The 23053-nt window shown below is 41.4% G+C and overlaps 1 protein-coding gene across 3 annotated transcripts in view; it reads right to left on the reverse strand.

The window, feature by feature from the left end:
* The window catches only part of LRRC28 (leucine rich repeat containing 28), a 113125-nt gene that overhangs the window by 82193 nt on the left and 7879 nt on the right, over positions 1-23053 (reverse strand). For all 3 annotated transcript variants that reach the window (XM_038746302.1, XM_038746303.1, XM_038746304.1), the window contains exons 4-6: positions 15912-15952; positions 11012-11049; positions 10251-10388 (exon numbers count right to left, since the gene is read on the reverse strand). In XM_038746302.1, the coding sequence (XP_038602230.1) occupies positions 10251-10388; positions 11012-11049; positions 15912-15952 (217 nt within the window). The remainder of the gene's footprint in view (positions 1-10250; positions 10389-11011; positions 11050-15911; positions 15953-23053) is intronic.

A 23053-nucleotide genomic window follows, 5' to 3' on the forward strand; every position in this document is an offset into this window, starting at 1 on the left:
GTGTGCAGAGCACTGCACTACGCTCTTGAGAGAGTACAATATAACAATAAACAGACACATTCCCTGCCCATAGAGGCCAAAGAAAACTAGTATAGGGGAGCTTGGGGTAAGGAGGGGAAACCCAGTTCCCTTTGGTCAGGTCTTTCCCTAGGACCCTATCAACTCCTCTGAGGTCCCCCCCCAACCCAAAAAAAGTCCCCCATTCTCCAGCCAACTGTTAACTTTCCAGAAATTCCACAACCCTGCATATGAATTTATGAATTTCCATTCTGCTACCCCGCTGAACCCTTTATCATATCCTGCCTTGAGTATTCCGACATCCTCTTCTCTGACCTCCCTGCCTCCTATCTGTCTCTCTTCTAATCCATACTTCACTGGGCTGCCTAGATCATTAAAAAAAAAATTGTCTCCATTTCCCCACTCCTCAAAAACCTTCAATGGTTGCCCAACCACATTCCTTCACCTGCCTCCATAATAGTAATAACTGGGGTACTTGTTAAGTGTTTACTACGTTCCAAGCACTGTACTAAATGCAGGAAGGAGTAGATACACTATAATCAGATCCCACATGAGGCTCACAGTGTAAGTAGGAGAAAGAACAAGAACTGAATCTCCATTTTGCAGATGGGGAATTAAAGCAGAGAGAATTTAAGTCACTCACCAAGATCACACAGTAGGTGCAAGACGGAGCTGGAATTAAAACCCAGGTCCTCTGACTTCTAGGTTTGTGCTCTTTCCACTAGACCATGCTTCTTCTCCTAACCTTCCATATTGACTTCAGTCCCTCAGATCCTCAAGCTACTGCTTTAATGTCAGCCAGAGTCAATATCCTGAATGGAAAAGGCCCCCAGAAAGAGTGAGAGGAACGACAAAAACCTTGGCCCAAAATGGAGTCCTCAAAGAGGAGCATTCTGGCATGCTGTTGGGGTAAGGAAAATGCAAAGGATAGGGCTTTGGAGGGAAAGGGCAAACACAGTGCAGTGATTTACTACCAATGCTTTATAATGTTTTAAGCCAGAATTCAAGCTTTAAAAATTAATATGTAATAATCTTTATTAAATACTAGAAGAAAGACCCATGTATTTTAGGTGTGAGAGAATGTTCTTTGCTGAAGATCCTTAACTTTATTAAAGACTTTTTCTCTGGATTATATATTCTAAATTTTATCACAGCTCTTGGTCCAGGTAAATAACACAATTCTGGGAATCAGAAGCCCTGGGTTCTAGTTCCAAAACTGGAAGTTGGGAATGTCTGCTGTAGCTATGTTAGCAGTGGTGAAAGTTCTAATTGAAGATCCATCTAGGCTGTCTTGTATGATGGAGAGACCCATCAAGAACCCTGAAAAGTCATGAACTTTCATAAAATTTAAAGCTTACTTCAGCAGTTGTATCTCTGTTGGTTAAATAATAGGGGATTAATAACAATAATAACAATAATAATAACGATGGTATTTGTTAAGTGCTTATTATGTGCCAAGCACTGTTCTAAGTGCTGGAGTAGATACAACGTAATCAGACTGTCCCACATGGGGCTCAGTCTTAATCCCCATTTTACAGATGAGGTAACTCTGAGGCATAGAGAAGTTAAGTGGCTTGCCCAAGGTCACACATCAGACGTGGCAGAGCTGGGATCAGAACCCACATCCTCTGACTCCCAAGCCTGTGCTCTTTCCACTAAGCCATGCAGCTTCTCTAAGATTTTATCCTTTTATATATCCCCATGATGATATGCTCTCAGACTCAAAATCACAGGGTAAAACAGGATCATGTCTTGCGATGAAACAGTAAGTGGTAATTGTATTTTCTGTACATCTCCCTAGGAAACTACAACAGGGGAGACAGATATTAAAATACATTACAGATGGGAAAATAGAGTTATAAGGTTATGTACATCTCTGGGGCTGGGGTGAATATCAAAGTGCTTCATGGGTACACCGCTAAGTGCATAGGTAATGCAGAGGGGAAGGTGGGAAGAGGAAATAGTGTCCTGCATGGGGTTTGCTAAGGAAGACTGTGAACGAGTACTTAATCTGTACCCGAGGAAGAACTGGTACTTAAATCCCATTTTACAGCTGAGGAAACCGAGGTGCAGAGAAGTTACCTGACTTGGCCAAGTTCACCCAGCAGGTAAGTGGTGGAACCGGGACGAGAATCCTGATCCTGATTCCCAGGCGCATGCTTTCTGAATTAGATACCATTCCTGAATGAACCTAAACCTAATGGCTGGCTGAGGCTGATAGGTAAGTAAAATTCACACTGTGAATCCCTCCCTGACTCCTCTCCCCATTGCCTGCTCTTCTCCCATTTTCCCCTATTATGTGCAATTTAATGTTAGCAGGGTCGCTCTGTAAGCTCCTTTAGACTGTAAGTTCGTTATGGGCAGGGAATGTGTCTGTTTATTGTTGTAGTGTACTATCCCAAGTACTTAGTACAGTTGCTTTGCACACAGAAAGCGCTCAATAAATACAACTGTATGAATGAATGAATGGCCAGAGCCCCAGACTTGGCTCCACCTCCTTGACCCAAGTGGCAGCCAGTTCGGTTTTTACATCCCTCTCCCTGCTCTCCGGCCAGTTCTGACCTCCTCCTCGCTGGGCACCTGGGCTCTTCGGTCTCTGCAGCCTCAGTTTCCCTCGCTACCTGTTCTAGGACCTCACTCTGGCTGCTCCTGGATCTCCCAGAAGCTCCGGTTCCTGGCCCAGTGGTGCAGACATCCCCCCATGCCCCTCTGGCTGCCCACATTACCAAACCGTGGAAGTTCTCCTCTGATAGCGACCAACAGCTAGGTTTGTGAGCTTCTCGAACCACTGACTTGCTGGGCCCCATCTTCTTCCGGTCTACTCCGTGTGCAACCCCCATCCCTTGATTCCTGGCAATGGAGCAGAGGATCCTGCCCCATCAACCTGGAGATCAGGGTTGGCTGGCAGAGAGTCTAAACGGAGGTGGGGCCGGGGGGGGAGGGCGTGTGGATGCCAGCACCGTATGTGCCAAGGCCTGGGGCTCCTGTGAGACCTTGAGGCTAGGAACAGCCACAGCAGGCCAAGCAAGGCCCTGAGGTCAAAGGAGAGGGAAATTGGGCCTGCTAGAGATGTATGGCTCAGCAGGGCAGCTGTTGGAAGACACTGGCCAGAGAGAGGAGAGGGAAGTAGGCAGAGAAACCCAAGTAATGCCATCTGTGGCATGGTGAAATCAGGGACCCAGTTTTCTGATCACAAAGCGGGTCCCAGCCAGGACCCCAGGAATGTTTTTCCCTAGAGAAGTAGGGCAGCCCTAATGGATAGAGCATGGGCTTGGGAGTCAGAAGGACCTGCGTTCTAATTCCAGTTCTGCCACTTTCTGCTCCTTGATCTAGAGCAAGTCACTTCATTTCTCTGGGCCCCAGTTATCTCATCTGTAAAATAATAATAACAACAATAATGATAATTATAATTTTTTAAGGGTTTACTTTGTGCCAGACACTGTATTAAGTGCTGGGGTAGATACAAGGTAATCAGGCTAGACACAGTTCCTGTCCCACATAAGGCTCACAGTATTAATCCCCATTTTACAGATGAGGTAATTGAGGCATAGGGAAGTGACGTGATTAGAAGCCAGGTCCTCTAACTCCTAAGCCCATGCTCTTTCCACTAGGCCATGCTGCTTCTCTGTAAAATGGAAATTAAGACTGTGAGTCCCATGTGGGACATGGGCTGTGTCCAACCTGATTAGCTTGTATCTACCCCAGCACTTTGAATAGTGCCTGGCACCTAGAAAGCAATAAACACCATAAAAAAATACCCGCCTCCCACATACCACACTGTAGCAAACTACTTTCCCTTCCCATTTCTGGTATGAGGTTGGTGGTGGCACAAGCCGCTTAAGCAGAGTGCTATGTGTGTCATCGATTTGAGGGGGAAAAAAAAAAAAAACACCCTGAAGTGTGGGGAGGGGAAACAGAAAAAGACAGAGCAATTTGGGTGGTGGTGGAAAGGCAGTGAGATGAGGAAAAAATTGATTTACTCACAACAACTGGAAATAATGTTAAAGAAAAGGCTGATGGATTCTAGAGTATGAGAGCAAACAGAACATGACATATCTACAGGTTATACACATATTGTAGGCTGGGCAGAACCTACCCTATGCATGTGCTCAGACACCTGTCTTTTTAAAGACTAGCACAATTATTCTCTGACCTGGTTCTACCCAGTGTGTATAAAATGTATACTGAAAACTATAGCAACTTGCTCAAAATGTCTAAGGTAAGATCTTATAACTTGGACATGCCTCAATTTTGGAAGAATTTTGACAAGGTGAACATCAAATACAAAAAACAGATCAGAAAGATAAATGATTAATTAAAAAATAAAGACCATGTTAAATTTTGAAGTGTAGTTTAAAGCATATCAAATTATATATTTTAATCACTCCTCATTACACCAACATTTGGCAAGTCATTAAAGCCTTCATTCACTAAAACAATGATTAAGTATAAAATTATCTCATTTTAAATTAACACCAAAACAAGATACCACAACTTGCATATGTAATAAGCAACAAGCAAAAACAAATTAAAGAAAAAAGGGAGCTGTTCCACACATGAAATTGTTATTCTTTTTATAAAAAGTCAAGTTCCTTTGAACTACTACACCTTAGAGCAAAATACTGTGACAGCTTTTTTAAAAAACCCTGTAGTTCAGAGACTACTCTCTGAAGAATGGTTTCTATGAGAGACTAACAAATGAAAATGCTATTGACCCATATTTATATCTGGATTATTTTAAAAGAAGAAAAAGCAGTCCTGCTCAACATAATCACAAAAGAACGTTTCATTGAATCAAGGAGATATACTGCTAATCTAAAAATTTAGAAAAGCGAGCCTGAAGAAAAATTATTAGTGGCAAAGAAAAACGTTAAAGAGTTTTTAATTTGTAAATTTAATTCTTAAATTTGAGAAAGAATATATTACAAAATGAAGTTATGACATAACGAGAAGGCAGAGGTGGGCATTGCCATTAGCAAATGCACAATCACAGGGACAGTCTTTACAGGCTGCTGATATAAAGGGATTTTGGTCATCCTGCCTCGATTACTGCATCTACTTCTTGCTGACCTCCCTGCCTCCTGTCTCTCCCCCCTCCAGTCCATACTTCACTCTGCTGTCCAGATCAGTCCATGTTCTACAACTCCTCAAGAACCTCCAGTGGTTGCTCATTCACCTCCACATCAAACAGAAACTTCTTACAATTGGCTTTAAATAACTCTAACCCCTTGCCCTCTCCTATCCTTACCTCCCTGATTTCCTACTCTTCACTCCTCTAATGCTAATGTACCTTGATCTCATCTAACTTGACACTGACCCCTTGCCCATGACCTGCCTCTGGAACTCTCTCCCTCTTCACATCTGACAGACTATCAGTACCCTTTCCTCCAAACCTTATTAAAATCCCAACTCCTTCAAGAGGCCTTCCCCAACTAAGCCATCAGTTCCCCCCAGCTCTCAACCCTCTCCGCTGCTCTCCCATCCTTCCCAGCAGTATCTTCAGATGAGATCTCCTCCCTCCTCTCAAGTGCTACTCCAACCACCTGTGCTTCAGACCCCATTCCCTCTCATCTTATAAAATCTCTTGCCCCTTCCCTCCTCCCCTTCTTAACTTCCATCTTCAACCACTCACTCTCTACTGGTTCCTGCCCCTCTGCCTTCAAACATGCCCGCGTCTCCCCCATCCTAAAAAAACCCTCTCTTGACCCCACCTCCCCTTCTAGTTATCACCTTATCTCCCTCCTACCATTCCTTTCCAAACTCCTAGAACGATTCGTCTATACCCGCTGCCTCGAATTCCTCAACGCCAACTCTCTCCTTGGCTCCAATCTGGCTTCCACCCTCTACACTCCACCAAAAATGCCCTCTCAAAGGTCACCAATGACCTCCTTCTTGCCAAATCCAATGGCTCCTACTCTATCCTAATCCTCCTCGACCTCTCAGCTGCCTTCAACATTGTGGACCACTCGCTTCTCCTCAACACACTATCCAAACTTGGCTTCACAGACTCCATCCTCTCCTGGTTCTCCTCATCTCTCCGGCCGTTCATTCTCAGTCTCCTTTGTGGGCTCCTCCTCCCCCTCTCATCCCCTTACTGTAGGGGTTCCTCAAGGATCAGTTCTTGGTCCCCTTCTGTTCTCTATCTATACTCACTCCCTTGGTGAACTCATTCACTCCCACAGCTTCAACTATCATCTCTAGGCTGATGACATCCAAATCTACATCTCTGCCTGTGCTCTCTCTCCCTCCCTTCAGGCTCGTGTCTCCTCCTGCCTTCAGGACATCTCCATCTCGATGTCTGCCCACTATCTAAAACTCAATATGTCCAAGACTGAACTCCTTATCTTCCCTCCCAGACCCTGTCCTCTCCCTGCCTTTCCCATCACTGTAGACGGAACTACCGTCCTTCCCATCTCACAAGCCCGCAACCTTAGTGTCATCCTCGACTCCGCTCTCTCTCACCCCTCACATCCACTCCGTCACCAAAACCTGCCGGTCTCACCTCCACAACATTGCCAAGGTCTGCCCTTTCCTCTCCATCCAAACCACTACCTTGCTGGTTCAATCTCTCATTTTATACCGACTGGATTACTGCATCAGCCTCCTCTCTGATCTCCCATCCTCCTGTCTTTCCCCACTTCAGTCTATACTTCATGCTGCTGCTCAGATCATCTTTGTGCAGAAACGCTCTGGGCATGTTACTCCCCTCCTCAAAAATCTCCAGTGGCTGCCTGTCAACCTACAAATCAAGAAAAAACTCCTCACTCTCGGCTTCAAGGCTCTCCATCACCTCATTCCTCATCTAGAGAGATGATCACCTCGCCCCCTCCTACCTCACCTCCCTTCTCTCCTTCTACAGCCCAGCCCACACCCTCCACCTCTCTGCCGCTAACCTCCTCACTGTGCCTCATTCTTGCCTGTCCCGCTGTCGACCCCTGGCCCATATCCTCCCCCTGGCCTGGAATGCCCTCCCTTCTCACGTCCGCCAAGCTAGCTCTCTTCCTCCCTTCAAAGCCCTACTGAGAGCTCACCTCCTCCAAGAGCTCTTCCCAGACTGAGCCTCCTTTTTCCTCTTCTCCTCCCCATCCCCCCACCCTACCTCCTTCCCCTTCCTACAGCACCTGTATATATGTTTGTACAGATTTATTACTCTATTTATTTTACTTGTACATATTTACTTTCTATTTATTTTCTTACTGATGTGCATTTAACTTTAATTCTATTTGTTCTGACGACTTGACACCTGTCCACGTTTTGTTTTTTTGTCTGTCTCCCCCTTCTAGACTGTGAGCCCATTGTTGAGTAGGGACCATATCTGTATGTTGCCAACTTGTACTTCCCAAGCGCTTAGTACAGTGCTCTGCACACAGTAAGCGCTCAATAAATACGATTGAATGAATGAATTTATACCCTTTATTCACCCTACCCTCAGCCCCACAGCACATTCAAACCTATCCATAATTTCCTTATGTCCTCGTCTATCTCCTCCTTATTCACTCATTCAATCGTATTTATTGAGCGCTTACTGTGTGCAGAGCACTGTACTAAGCGCTTGGGAAGTACAATTCAACTTGAGACGATAACCTCCTTGTGAGCAAGGTACATGTCTACCAGCTCTGTTATACTGTATTCTCCCAAGATCAGTAAATATAAATGATCGATCACATATTAGTCTTAACATTCCTAGCCAAATACACTGATAAACTACCAGGGGCACCAACTTAGAGTGTGCAGCTCATGTGCATGAAAGTGTTTTCCCTCTCCCTTTCTTTTCACCACCCTCCACCACATACACACTCTAAAAATCTATCAATCAAAGGCATTTAATGAGCACTTACTGAATACAGACCACTGTATTAAGCGCTTGGGAAAGTACAATACAACAGAGTTTGTAGACATGCTCCCTGCCCACAAGCAGCTTATAGTCTACAGGGGGAAGACATTAAAATAGATTAGGGATAGAGGACGCCCCTCTTTCAATTCACTATTCTTTTTCCATACCATCATTCAAAACTTACTTCAAAGGCAAGTTATTCCAATAAGTCTCCTTCAATTACATAAAGATAGTAGCACCCCAAAATAAAAATAAATTCTACCTCTTTAATAATAAAGAAAGGGTAATAACTAATTGCTTTATCTGGAAGATTGATGTAAGTTAATTCCCCGGGCAAATGTTATAATTTGGGCTAAGGATTTTAATTTGGGAAATGTATATGGCACTCAGTGTTAATATTTAAGTGATCTAGCACTGTAACTTCAAAAATATTGTCATTTTAGTTTCAGAAGAAGTAAAGTTAGGAAATATTCAAATTCCAAGAATAATTTTTCAGAGGATTTAATTCATGCAAAACTACCCTTTGCAGACTTAACAAGTGTGTAATGAAACTATGCTTAAAATTCCAGGACAAAAAGTTCCACTTTATATTTTAACAGATTTAAAAAAAACTTGACATGGATGCGCTTTTCTGAAAAATGTATTAATTTCAAGTTTCAATTGATAGAAAAATTACTTTTAGAATGACATGATATACAAATATGAAAGCCATCGAAAACACTTGTTTGTACCAGAAATTTTACCACTGCAATTGAACTTCAGAGACAGGCAAAATTCAGACTCCGATAACTGGTAGGCACGGGGAAACAAAATGACAAGTACCTATCCAAAAACACCTCAGCAAAAACTAGAAATAAGTTATCTGAATTACTATAAGGCCTATTTTCTCAAAGAAACAACTGCAGGCACTTATGCAAAATAATCAAACAAAATACATTAAATATATTAAAAACATTAATCTTTTTAATGTATTAAAATTAATACATTAATACTACATACATTAAAAGCACTTTCGAAAGTCTATACAATGATTAAACTGAGTAAAAGAATAAACATATATTATATGCTGTAATCTGAGTTTCAAATCCCTCTCATTGAGATCTCACTGAGATATCTCATTGAGATAGCCATACTTCATGTTGCTGCCCAGATTGTCTTTGTCCAGAAACGCTCTGGGCATGTTACTCCCCTCCTCAAAAATCTCCAGTGGCTACCAATCAATCTGGGCATCAGGCAGAAACTCCTCACCCTCAGCTTCAAGGCTCTCCATCACCTCGCCCCCTCCTACCTCACCTCCCTTCTCTCCTTCTACAGCCCAGCCCGCACCCTCCGCTCCTCTGCCGCTAATCTCCTCACCGTGCCTCGTTCTCGCCTGTCCCGCCATCAACCCCCTGCCCACGTCATCCCTCGGACCTGGAATGCCCTCCCTCTGCCCATTCGCCAAGCTAGCTCTCTTCCTCCCTTCAAGGCCCTACTGAGAGCTCACCTCCTCTAGGAGGCCTTCCCAGACTGAGCCCCTTCCTTCCTCTCCCCCTCGTCCCCCTCTCCATCCCCCCTGCCTTACCTCCTTCCCTTCCCCACAGCACCTGTATATATATATATATATATATATATATATATATGTTTGTACATATTTATTACTCTATTTATTTATTTTACTTGTACATATCTATTCTATTTATTTTATTTTGTTAATATGTTTGGTTTTGCTCTCTGTCTTTCCCTTCTAGACTGTGAGCCCACTGTTTGGTAGGGACTGTCTCTATATGTTGCCAACTTGTACTTCCCAACTGCTTAGTACAGTGCTCTGCACACAGTAAGCACTCAATACGGATTGATTGATTGATTGATTGATATTCTTTAATACGATACAAACACATTTATCTTAAGAGAGTTTGTACTACTAATACCTTTTTTCCCCACCCAGTTGGTTTCTCGATATACGCCCAGTAGGAAAACAAGCACAACAGGGCGAGGTTTCCATTTATTATGTTTCTACAAAGAACTCCTAAAACTCGTTTTACAAACCATACCTTTTCAGAGCCTTTTCTAAATCTTCTGTTTTAGGTCATTTTAAAATACATTACTTACTGAGGAAGAAATCATATTTTTTTGTATTTCTTCGGAGGTGATATACTCCAATATAATAGAACTAAAGTCTAACTAGGGTTACCTTATTCATTTTGTGAACCTCATCAAATTACTTATGAGCATTATCTTCCTGAGCTGTACTTGAAACTTATAGTTATGTGAAAATTAATTCTGCAAGTGTTTGTAAATCTTCATCAATAAGGTATCAATGCAATTACTACCACTACCACCGTACATAACAAAATATAATTATATATGAGAGTTGTGAAGTTTTTGTCAATGAATCAGTCCTCAGATTGAAACTTACCCGGAGGTAGGAATTTCAGTTGGTTATTAGCTAGTCGAAGATGACGTAAGGACCTTAGACGACCAATCTCTGGGCAAACAATTTCTAAAGCATTGTCACTCAAGTCCAGGCATTGCAGTTTTACAAGAGAACCAATGGCTTGGGAGATAAAAGAAATACAAAATGAATGTGACCCATGAGTTATGTTAAGACTTTAATGCGGATATCCGATGATAAAATGCTTTAGTATTTAATACCCAGGTCTGAGTAGGCTAACTGAATGTCAACCATAAACCCAAGATGACACACAGTCACTAGCAATTTTAAAAAAGTAAGTAATTGAGAAATGAGGAGAGATGAAATGCCAAGAATTTACTACTTTAGACTTGATTCTGAATGAAGGACCCAGAAGACAACATAACTGAGGATGCTTTTATATTCCAGCTGTCTGACACCATCAAAAAAAACCAATGGTATTGTATGATAATTGCCTCAAGGTACGGGAGAGAGACCCAGGAGGGTTGTTTTATGATGTAATTGCCATTTAGGCTTTTCACTTCCAGTAATTAGAAGTGAAGCAAACAACATTTAAGATGTATTCAAAATTTTAATAAGCTATGCATTTAACATGGTAGGAGCAAGGACATTTGAAAGCATGAATGCTACAATAGCCTCTTTGAGGATAATCTAAGTGAAAGCTTCATTTGAACACAACTGTCTACAAAACAAAAGTTGGCATTGGATTGGTTAGCTTTTAATTGTGAAGTTCAAAAAACACTTACCTTCAGGTACAACAACTATGTTGTTTGAATGAAGGTACCTGGAAAAAAAAAAAGAAAGCTAGCTAAAACAACAGCTGTTACCCTTCAAGACCTTTTTGCTAGATAATCAGTTTGCAAACACTCACTTTGAAAGGCATTAAATTGGAAAAGACAAGCACCTTAGTATGTGAATCCTGTCTCTGATCCTGAGTGCAGTAAATTACAGAACCCGCTAATGAATTTTTCATAGTCCAATCAAACAGCATTACCATAATGATAATAATGATGGTACTTTTTAAGTGCTTACTATGTGCCAAGTACTATTCTAAGCAATGGGGTAGATACAAGCTAATCAGGCCAAACACAGTCCCTATCCCAGATGAGGCTCCCAGTCTTAATCCTCATTTTACAGGCAAGGTAACTGAGGCACAGAGAAATGGCATGCCCCAGGTCACACAGCAGACAAGTGGCAGAGCCAGAACCCTGATCCTTCTGACTCCGATAAACTCAAATGAGTGCCACGCTTGTCACAACTGATGACTATACATAACAACACACAGTGAATAATGCAATTGCATTTACACAATCATGTGAATCTTTACTGTTTAATAAATTCACAAGATACCCAGGCAGAAGAAATTGGAATAACCAGACAGCTTTTACATCCAGCTAGCTGAGTTCATAAACAATTTTTTGTGAAATTTCGTTGATTTGCTCTATATACAAATATCCAATTTAGAAGTATTATATTTTTCACAGAATGGGATTTTAGGAAACATAGCTATTTCAAAAAGAACTCTGCAGCTTTAAAAACTGTGACGTCCAGGCAAGTCTAAGTAAACACTATTTTAAAGCTGTTTAAGTATCTTTAGCGCACTCTGGTGGTAAATACTCATAACCATCATTATTTAACTGTCACTTTTAAAGATGGAAGTAATAATTTGAAAGGAAAAAAATCATGAAAGCGGAAACATTATAAAAACTAGATATTTTCAAATTTAGAGTAAACTTACTTGAGCCTATATTATTTGGACACTCATTTACTGCAAAAATTTACTATATAGGAAGCAATCGTAAAAACAACTTGTTTAAATTAATTGTGTTTTCAAAACCGTTTATTTTCAAAATAATATCTACTACATTGGCTAAAACCTAATGCAAAGCTATATTCTCTGGCTGATTCATAAAACTACACTGTAGTGAAATAGTAAGTTTATTCCATCCCAATAACTTGCTACTTCAGAGACAATCCAAATAGAGGATGCTTCTAGTATACCTTTGTTTTTTAACTGGGATCTGAGAAGTGCTAACTTTTTTCCAGTTTCTTAAATAGAACTATGCCAACATAATTCTAAACAGGATTTCCTGACCCCATTATCAAAAAAATAATCACTGGAAATTCCTGATTCTTTATGGTAAAAGACTAAATACAATTAAGTCCATTAAACGCTCACATATGTACACTCACATTCTGCCGTTTCTGCACAAAGGTCATGCTGCCAAAGACAGGGTGAGAGCAGGTTTTCTTTTTATCAAGCAACATTACAATTCGGTCCTAGAAGGGGTAACTCAAAATACTCAGGCCTAAAGCATGAACTTAGATGGACAAAACCTGTGGTAAAACTTTAGAAGGAGTACCTTCACTCTGAGCAAAACCTCAAGTTTATTACCTTGTTATAAACACAGAGTCATCTCTAGGGTATTTATATCATTAAGATATGCTTCCTATAACATTTGACTTAAGAAAAAAATCTTTTTTTCACCCACCACTGTAGGAAGGTTCACTGTTTTCAGGACAAAAACATAAGAAATCCCAAGTATGACTGTGGTGTTGAGGAGCAATTCATTAATAAACTAAGAACTAGCCCTTTAAAAAGCTGTTTCTAAATATATTAAGGATTTAATATATTCTTATAGTCTTTTAGACTGTGAGCCCACTGTTGGGTAGGGACTCTATATGTTGCCAACTTGTACTTCCCAAGCGCTTAGTACAGTGCTCTGCACACAGTAAGCGCTCAATAAGTACGATTCATTGATTTAAAATAAATATAGGTATGTTAATGTATTACATCAAAACACTAGGATGAGAGAACAGCCACTGACATTCAAGGGGAGTAGGCTCAAAACAAATAAAAAGGGATGTTTCTTTGGATAGTATACCTTTATTACAAATGGAAGATGTGCAGGTAAAAACATTAGTAGGCTCCAGAAGGATTGGGATAGATTGGGATTGGGCTAGAGGAAAAGTTAAGCATTTAGAGGGGAAAAGTGAAAAATGGTTAAATATGACTTTCCTAAATATTAAGATGAATGTCAAGGAGGTCACACATCACAGGGTTCCTCCAAACATCCTTAGGTCACTGATGGAGACAATGTTGAGTGGATGGACTGTTGTTCCAATCTAGTTATAGCAGTTCTAAGATTATGACGCAGACGTGCCAGCCTCATGAGTGAAATAATATGGCCAGGTCAGTGGAGCCTGCACCTGCCATTTAGTCACACATACATTCATTGAGAAGCAGCGTGGCCAGTGGAAAGAGCACAGGCTTTGGAGTCAGAGGTCATGGGTTCAAATCCCAGCTCTGCCAATTGTCAGCTGTGTGACTTTGGGCAAGTCACTTAACTTCTCTGTGCCTCAGTTACCTCATCTGTAAAATGGGGATGAAGACTGTGAGCCCCCCGTGGGACAACCTGGTCACCTTGTAACCTCCCCAGTGCTTAGAACAGTGCTTTGCACATAGTAAGCGCTTAATAAATACCATTATTATTATTATTATTCATTGGTCAAATTTCAAAATTAAGGGTGTCTTCAAGTACAAAGAACAACTATTTACATAGGTGAAGAGTAAGAAAATAAGAAAAATAAGACCACTAAACACATCCCTTCTACAGCCCAGCCCGCACCTTCCGCTCCTCTGCTGCTAATCTCACCGTGCCTCGTTCTCGCCTGTCCCACCGTCGACCCCCAGCCCACGTCATCCCCCTGGCCTGGAATGACCTCCGTCCCAACATCTGCCAAGCTAGCTCTCTTCCTCCCTTCAAGGCCCTACTGAGAGCTCACCTCCTCCAGGAGGCCTTCCCAGACTGAGCCCCCTCCTTCCTCTCCCCCTCCTCCCCCTCCCCATCCCCCCGCCTTACCTCCTTCCCCTTCCCCACAGCACCTGTATATATGTACATATGTTTGTACATATTTATTACTCTATTTATTTTACTTGTACATATCTATTCTATTTATTTTATTTTGTTAATATGTTTAGTTAATATGTTTAGTTTTGTTCTCCTAGACTGTGAGCCCACTGTTGGGTAGGGACCATCTCTATATGTTGCCAACTTGTACTTCGCAAGCGCTTAGTACAGTGCTCTGCACACAGTAACTGCTCAATAAATACGATTGATTGACTGATTGATTTAATTGTTCTCAAAGTTATCTTCCCCTTTCTCTCCCTCTCCTGACAAAAAAAAAAATTCACATTGGAATATACTTATACGATTAGCATGCTGGAGTCAAGAACCTGTCACTGGTAAGCCCTCATTCAATTTTGAGACCAAGTGGCCTCCACATTTTAAGGGAGAGACGGAAGAGAAGGTCCAGGAGCCACAAAAATGATTACAAGGTTATAAAAGAGAACATGAGAAGAAAAGTTAGAGTAATTGCAGTAGTTAGTGACATGGCCACTGGGAATCATTTCATGTGGCCAAACTATCAACAGGTAAGAATGATAGCAACACGTAGAGCACATGGACAAGATGCTGCCAAATGTAGTGGAGATGAGCAGCAGTGCCTCTCCAGTGTTCACTCTGCCTCCTTCAATGTTGCTACTATTTCAGCAGGACCCAGAACATCATACAAGAAGACTGGGAGCCTAGTGAATGAGGGCCTTATGGCAACTCCTCAGAAGTAGCACAGGTTTGGCCTTGGCCAAGAGGCTCACCTGAAAAGTCATCCTCTAGCAGGCATGTCAAGATTACCAATTCCTAGGCAAACAACCTGAGGGGACACTTAGTAATCACCTCTACATATTTGCTTAAGGCAGGCTCTGGCCAGTTTTCTAACTCCATGCAAGTCAGAATTAAAGGTGATCAGTTTAAAATGCTAGGAGAGATTTAATGTTGTTGCAAGGAAGAGCACCCTGACAATAAGGTAATTAACTCAAAATATCTTTAAGAATAATGCAGATATGTGTTGAATGATTTAGAAGTGGGCTTGGGGACTGGCTTAAATGACCTCTCAAAATTTAATTATTTCTAGCAATGAAATTCAGCCCAGATGGCCAGAGCTTTAATCTATTTAACACATCACGTGATGCACACTACTATATAAACAGACACATTTAACTGCCAAATAAACCAAGCATGAAACAGCTGGTTCACTCTATATCTTTCTGCTACTAGCTCTGTGAGCATGGCACATTAAAACATAAAAAGGATAAGAAGTAGCAGAAAATGCCAGATACTACTACATCTGTAATTTTCAAACAAATTTTCAAGTAATCTAGAAAGGCGATTAGTGAAGATGCACTGAATGTTTTATCACTGAGTCCCAAGTCGTTTGCGAAGTACTGACTTCAAGTAACCAGTGTGGACCAGTTCATGTTCTAGTTTAAAACTTCTAAAGATTCTCAAGCATTTTAGCTAGGCAAAAATTTAAAGCAGTTCAACAAGGATGTGTCCCAACAAGGTGCAGATACATGGCCAAGAGAATGTAAATCAGTGTAGTTAAGAAAGCTCAACTCCCTAAAAGTTAAATCTCAGAAACTTCAGTGGTGCAAGAAAAAAAAATCATACTTCAACAGAAGGCAGAGCTAATAAACATTATAATTATACCATGTAAAAAAAATCATAAAATTCCTAATCTCACTATTAAAAATCAGTTAGAACTACTTAATACAGTAAATCTTGTTTAAAAAAAATTAGCACTCACAATTCCACAAGATTTGGAAGCTTCTGAGCAAGGTTTTCTGGCTGGAAAAAGAAAGTACAGAATTTATTATTCCCATTTAGATTTTATTAAAGAACACATTAATTGTTAATATGATCCCCTGTATTATCAATGTTAAATGAACTGTGAGAAACTAACCTATGGGATAGCTAGGGGGCTAGCATAATACATCAAACTCTTGAATACTGTGTTTTAACAAAACTTATTTGAAACTATATTTTTAATTAAAACAAATGACCCCTGAGAATAGGATACCTTGAGTACCTTCACAGTGAGCAATGAGGACCAAATAAGAAGTAAAATAAATATGAATGGCATATTCTGCTCAGAAAGGCTGAAAAGATCATTACTGTTCTGAGTCCCCAGTTAACAGTATGGGGAAATACAAAAAACTATTTCCTCTACCAATCTATTACCAGAAATCTGTCTACTGATGAAATGAAACAGCAGTGATCTTTTAGTTTGGACAATTCATATTTAGGATGAAGCAAAGGGTCAGCACTCAAAAGATGCTGAATAATTCTGAACATTAAAAAAGTACTACTTCGAAACTGTTTGAAAATAATAAATCAAAATAATACTTTCACAATGTGATCCTGAATAAGCTTTCATTTCAGATACTAGAAAACAAGAGTTGATTACTAATAAAAACATTCATATTATCAAAGTAATTCCTAGTTGCTCAAAACTAAACGAATATAGACATTAGCTATAATTAGCAGCCATCTAACAGAGTTAGATTAAGAACACAACAACTTAGTAGGGATTATGTCAACTGATTATCTTGTATATCATCATCAATCGTATTTATTGAGAGCTTACTATGTGCAGAGCACTGTACTAAGCGCTTGGGAAGTACAAATTGGCAACATATAGAGACAGTCCCTACCCAACAGTGAGCTCACAGTCTAAAAGGGGGAGACTGAGAACAAAACCAAACATACTAACAAAATAAAATAGAATAGATATGTACAAATAAAGTAAATAGAGTAAAAAAATATGTACAAACATATATACATATATACAGGTGCTGTGGGGAAGGGAGGGAGGTAAGATGGGGGGATGGAGAGGGGGACGAGGGGGAGAGGAAGGAAGGGGCTCAGTCTGGGAAGGCCTCCTGGAGGAGGTGAGCTCTCAGCAGGGCCTTGAAGGGAGGAAGAGAGCTAGCTTGGCGGATGGGCAGACGGAGGCCATTCCAGGCCCGGGGGATGACGTGGGCCGGGGGTCGATGGCGAGACAGGCGAGAGCGAGGTACGGTGAGGAGATCAGCGGTGGAGGAGCGGAGGGTGCGGGCTGGGCTGTAGAAGGAGAGAAGGGAGGTGAGGTAGGAGGGGGCGAGGTGATGGAGAGCCTTGAAGCCCAGGGTGAGGAGTTTCTGCCTGATGCGCAGATTGACTGGTAGCCACTGGAGATTTTTGAGGAGGGGAGTGATATGCCCAGAGCGTTTCTGGACAAAGATAATCTGGGCAGCAGCATGAAGTATGGATTGAAGTGGAGAGAGACACGAGGATGGGAGATCAGAGAGAAGGCTGATGCAGTAGTCCAGACGGGATAGGATGAGAGCTTGAATGAGCAGGGTAGAGGTATGGATGGAGAGGAAAGGGCGGATCTTGGCAATGTTGTGGAGCTGAGACCGGCAGGTTTTGGTCTCGGCTTGGATGTGAGGGGTGAATGAGAGAGCGGAGTCGAGGATGACACCAAGGTTGCGGGCTTGTGAGACGGGAAGGATGGTAGTGCCGTCAACAGAGATGGGAAAGTCAGGGAGAGGGCAAGGTTTGGGAGGGAAGACAAGGAGTTCAGTCTTCGACATGCTGTATATACCCCCAGAGCTTAGTATGTTGCTTGGCACAAAGTAAATGCTTAACAAGTACCATAAAAATTACTATATTAATATGACATTGTTTAAATTGAGTTAAGGAGTTACTCTGTTTTATGGCTAGGTCTTTCAAGAATGAAATGCTTAAAAAGCCTTCTCAAACAAACTAAGCCTTTCATTTTACAGATCTTCCAGAAAAATAACCTGGTTGCATCCTAAAATAGGACTGCTTAGAGTAATTTAATCAAACTTGGATCCATTTTAGATACCTACCCTAGTTGATGGAGGATAATTTGTTTTGGATATCTAACTCTGTCCTCACTTGCCCCCAAATCTCAGGCTTTCTGAATGACTTTACAAATTCAGAGACTAAATTCACTAGGCACTAAGACTGCATTTTTCATGCATTTACATTTTGTTTCCAATTGTAAGATGCTAGTTTGCCATTCTGGTAGATTGCAGTGCGATGTCATGATAGTTAAAAAGCTAGTTATCTCGCTTTTCCTCTTGAAAAAGATGACAGAACATCTTTGAAATAATGAGTCTATTTATTTTCAACTTGAAACCTTAGCAGTTTCAGAAACTTTCAGAATTCAGAAGCCTAACTATTCTTTGTGATTCTGACAGTTGAAAAAAGTGACAGCATGGCCTCTTAATAAAGCATGGACCTGGGAATCAGAGGGCCTGGATTATAATCCCAGCATTGTTGCTGTCTGCTGTGTGACCTTGTGCAAGTCACAACTTTTCTGGGCCTCAGTTTCCTCAACTGTAAGATGGGGACTCAGATCCAGTTCTCCTTACTAGACTGTGAGTCCTGTGTGGGAAAGGGAGTGTGCCTAGCCTGATGAACTTGTACCTACTGCAGCACTTATAAAGTGCTTGACACACAGTTAATGCGTAATATAATAATAATTATTATTTTCTATCATGGAACTAAATCCATAGTCTCACATCTTGAGCAGGTTGTCTTCTCTTCTGTGTCTTGCCTCTGATGGTGGAATTGGCACTGAAAAATCCACTAATGTATTCCTACCACTCTGCAGTAGTCCTCTCTATCCATCAACCAATGGTATCTATGGAGTACTTACTGTGTGCAGAGCCCTGTACTAAGCACCTGGGAGAGTACAATACCGAGTGGGTAGACACATTCCTTGCCCACAGTGAGCTTGCAGTCTAGAGTCAGAGACGGACATTAATATGAATAATTTATAATATAAAATTTAAAGATATGTACATAAGTGCTATGGGGTTGTGAGTGGGGTGAATAACAAATGCTCAAAGGTCACACAGCCAAGTGCAATCAAACTGCCCTTCTTTCTCCTCCTCAACACCAGAAGTGGCATATATGCTAAATTGCTGGATGTCAGGATCCAATAAAAAGATTGGATCCAACGAAAGCAGCGTGACCTAGCAGAAAGAGCACAGGTCTGGGAATCAGAGGACCTGGATTCTAATCCCAGCTCTGCCACTTTTCTATGTCATCTTGATTAAGTCACTACTCTATACCTCAGATACCTCATCTATAACATGGGGACTAAAGCTGTAAGCCCCATGCGGGGCATGGAGTGGGGCCAACTGGGTTATTTTATATCTACTCATTCATTCAGTCATATTTATTGAGTGTTTACTGTGTGAAAAGCAATGAGCTAAGTGCTTGGGGCTCACAGTCAAGATGGCACAGCAGGGAGGGCAAATACAGTGGGGAAATGAGAAGTTGATTGGGGAAGGCTTCTTGGAAGAGATGTGATTTTAATGGGGTTTTGAAGATAGGGAGAGTGGTGGGCAGTCAGGTATGAAGATGTAGATGGTACTTCAGCACTTAGTACATAAAAAATGGAATGTGCAACTTGCTTGTTTTGTATTTCCCAAATGCTCAATACAGCGCACTTGGTGCTCAATAAACACTACTGTTACTATGCGTGGCTTGGCTAAGAAGCTGATAAATGAACTGGGGACAACCTCTTGGAATCAATTAATAGTATTTATTGAGTATTTACTGTGTGTATAGCACTGTACGGAATTGTGGGCACTGAACTTCCTGGCACATAATAAGTCATTAAATATTCGAAAAAATGAGAATGTTAGTATTCCATAAAGAACAATAAAGGCTGCAGGAAGACTGCCCAGGTATGAAACTGAACTCACCAGTGATGCCCTCTTTCCTCATTACAAAATAAACATATTTACTCTGATGAATGTAGTATTCCTAAACTGTTTAACTTTAATAACTTTATTATATTATAATAACTTTAAATTGTAATCACTTTAAGATAGTGTAAGTTTCATTAGAGTCACCCTGAATGGGCTGTGTGTTGCTGCCACCTACTGGTACAGTAACATTACTGCTCAAGTAAGGAAGAAATGATATTTGCAGTTTTCTATTTCAACCTCTCTCTGGGTGGGGGGGGAAAGCTTATTAGCTCTCATGTCTTCAATTACTGTCTTTAGGCAGGCAGCTCCAGAAGCCACCTCTCTAGCCCTGATCTCTCATCTAACCTCCAGTTCTGCAACTCTTCTTGCCTCCAAGACATCTGCATTCAAATAGCATACCAGTACCTCAAACTTTACATGTCTAAAATCCAAACTACTCATCAACCCTAAATCTCCCCTTCCTTCTACCTTTCCTTGCCTAGTCAATGACACCTCCATCCTCCCTGTCCCAGAAGCCTGTAACCTCGGTATCCTCTTAAATTCTCCTCCCATCATTCTGGCAGCTCATTCTCAGTCTCACTTGTGGGTTCCTCCCCTGCCTCCCACACCTTAACTGCAGGGGTCCCTTAAGGTTCAGTTCTAGGTCCCTTTCTATTCTCCATCTACACCCACTTCCTTGGAGAACAAATTTGCTCAGGTTGCTTTAACTACCACTTCTATGCAAAAGATTCCTAAATCTACATCTCTACCTCCTTATCTCTCCCTCCCTGTAGTCTCACATTTCCTCCTGCTTTAAAAACATCTCCACTTGGATGTCCCACCATCACTTCAAACTTTACACATCTGAAACAAAACTCCTTATTTTCCCATCCAAACTCTGTCCTTCCCATCAATGTTGACGGCACCACCATCCTTCCTGTCTCACACACCCATAATATAGGTGTTAACCTTGACTCCTCTCTCTCATTCAACCCACATATCCAATTTATCACTAAAACCTGGCAGTTCAGTGCTCAGAACATCACTAAAATCTGCCCTTTCCTCTCCATCCAAACTGCTACCATGATAATACATGCACTTATCCTATCCTGCCTCAATTACTCTGTCAGCCTCCTTGCTGTTTCCTACCTCCTGTCTCTCCCCACTCTATTTAATATTTCACCCTGCTGCCCAGATCATTTTTCTACAAAGCATTCAGTCCACGGCTCCCCACTTTTTGAGAACTTCTAGTTGTTGTCCATCCACCTGCACATCAAACAGAAACTCCTTACCATCAGCTTTATAGCAATCACCTTGTCCGCTCCTACCTCACCTTGTTACTCTTCTACTACCACCCAGGCGACATACTTGGCTCCTCTAATGCCAACTGACTCACTGTACCTCTATCTCGTCTATTTCATTGCTGACCTCTCGCCCACATCCTGCACCTGACCTGGAACGCTCTTCCTCTACATATCCAACTGATAATTCTGTTCCCCATCTTCAAAGCCTTATTGAAGGCACATCTCCTCCAAGAGGACTTCCTGACTGAGCCCTCATTTACTTTTCTCCCTCTCCCTTCTGCTCCATTGGCTTGCTCCCTTTATTCACCGTCCCCACCCCAGCCGCATGACACTTATGTACATAAGAGTAGTTAATTCATATTAATGTCTGTAAGTGTGTAAGCTAGACTATAAGCTAGTTATGGGCAGGGAATGTGTCTGTTATATTGTTATACTGCACTCTCCCAAGCACTTAGTACAGTGCTCTGTACACAGTGAGTGCTCAATAAATATGGTTGACTGATCCTCATTATCCTTCAACTTTCAATCAATTAATGGTACTTATTGAGCACTTTGTGCTGAGCACTGTACAAGGTCCTTAGAACAATACAGTTGAGTTGGTAGACGTTCTCTGCCCACAAGGGGCTCACAGTATACTGTGGGAGACAGATATAAGTAATTACGGATCTACGTCAAACAGAAACTCCCTACTGTTGAGTTTAAAGCACCCAGCTCACCCTCTCCTTCTTCACCTCGATGATTTCCTACAACAGCCCAGTCCACACACTTACCACTTCTAAGACCAACTTACTCACCATACCTTTATCTCGTCTATTATTTTGCCAATCCTTTGCCCACATTCCACTTCTGACTTGGAACTTCCTCCCCGTCTTCTGTCTCCAAAACAGACCATTCTCTCCATCTTCATTCAAAGCCTTATAAAAATCACAACTCCTCCTCCAAGAGGCCCAACTAAGCCCTCTTTTCCCCTACTCCCTCTTCCTTCTGCATCACCTTTGCACTTGGATCTGTACCTTTTCAGTATTTTTTATTCACTCCACCTCCATAATATATTTATAATAATGTCTATCACCCCTCTAGACTGTAAGCTCTTTGTGGGTAGGGAATGTGCCTATCAACTCTGTTGTACTGCACTCTTCCAAGCACTTAGTATAGTACTCTGCATACAGTAAATGCCAGATAAATAGCATATAAAAATAGAAGGTGTAACTTCTTTGCTTTGCATTTTCCAAGTGTTTAGTACATTGCATTTGGTGTTGAATAGAAACTACTACTATTATGAGAGGCTTGATTGAGAAAAATCAATCAGGAATAACATCTGGGAATCAATTAATCAATCAACAATATTTATCGAGCACTTACTATGTGAAGAGCACTGTACTGAACATTGAGGAAAAAAACAAGAGTTGGTAAACATTAACCTTGACCACAACGAGCTTACAGTCTATAGGACATTACATATAGGCCCAAGATAATCAGTTTTTTTCTTGTTTTTTATTTTATTTGTTAAGCCCTTTCTATATGACAGGCACTGTACTAAGCACTGAGGTAGATACAAGCTAATCAGGTGGGACACATGGCGGGGTCACAGGATTAAGACTTTTATAGATGAGGCAACTGAGGCACAGAAAAGTTAAGTGAACTGCCCAAAGTCACACAGCAGGCAGGTGGCAGATTAGAACCCAGGTTCTTCTGACTCCTAGGCCAGTGCTATATCCATTAGGCCACACTTCTCCTCACATTTGTGGTACCACCACTCATTAAATAGAATCAGTTCAAGGATATTAATTAGATGGTATAGTGGGAAGCAGCTCAGCCTAGTAGAAAGAGCATAAGCCTGAGAGTCGGAGGAACCTGGGCTCTATTTTCTGCTC

The sequence above is a fragment of the Tachyglossus aculeatus genome, chromosome 5, assembly GCF_015852505.1.
Source record: "Tachyglossus aculeatus isolate mTacAcu1 chromosome 5, mTacAcu1.pri, whole genome shotgun sequence".
In the NCBI taxonomy this organism is placed as follows: Eukaryota; Metazoa; Chordata; class Mammalia; order Monotremata; family Tachyglossidae; genus Tachyglossus; species Tachyglossus aculeatus.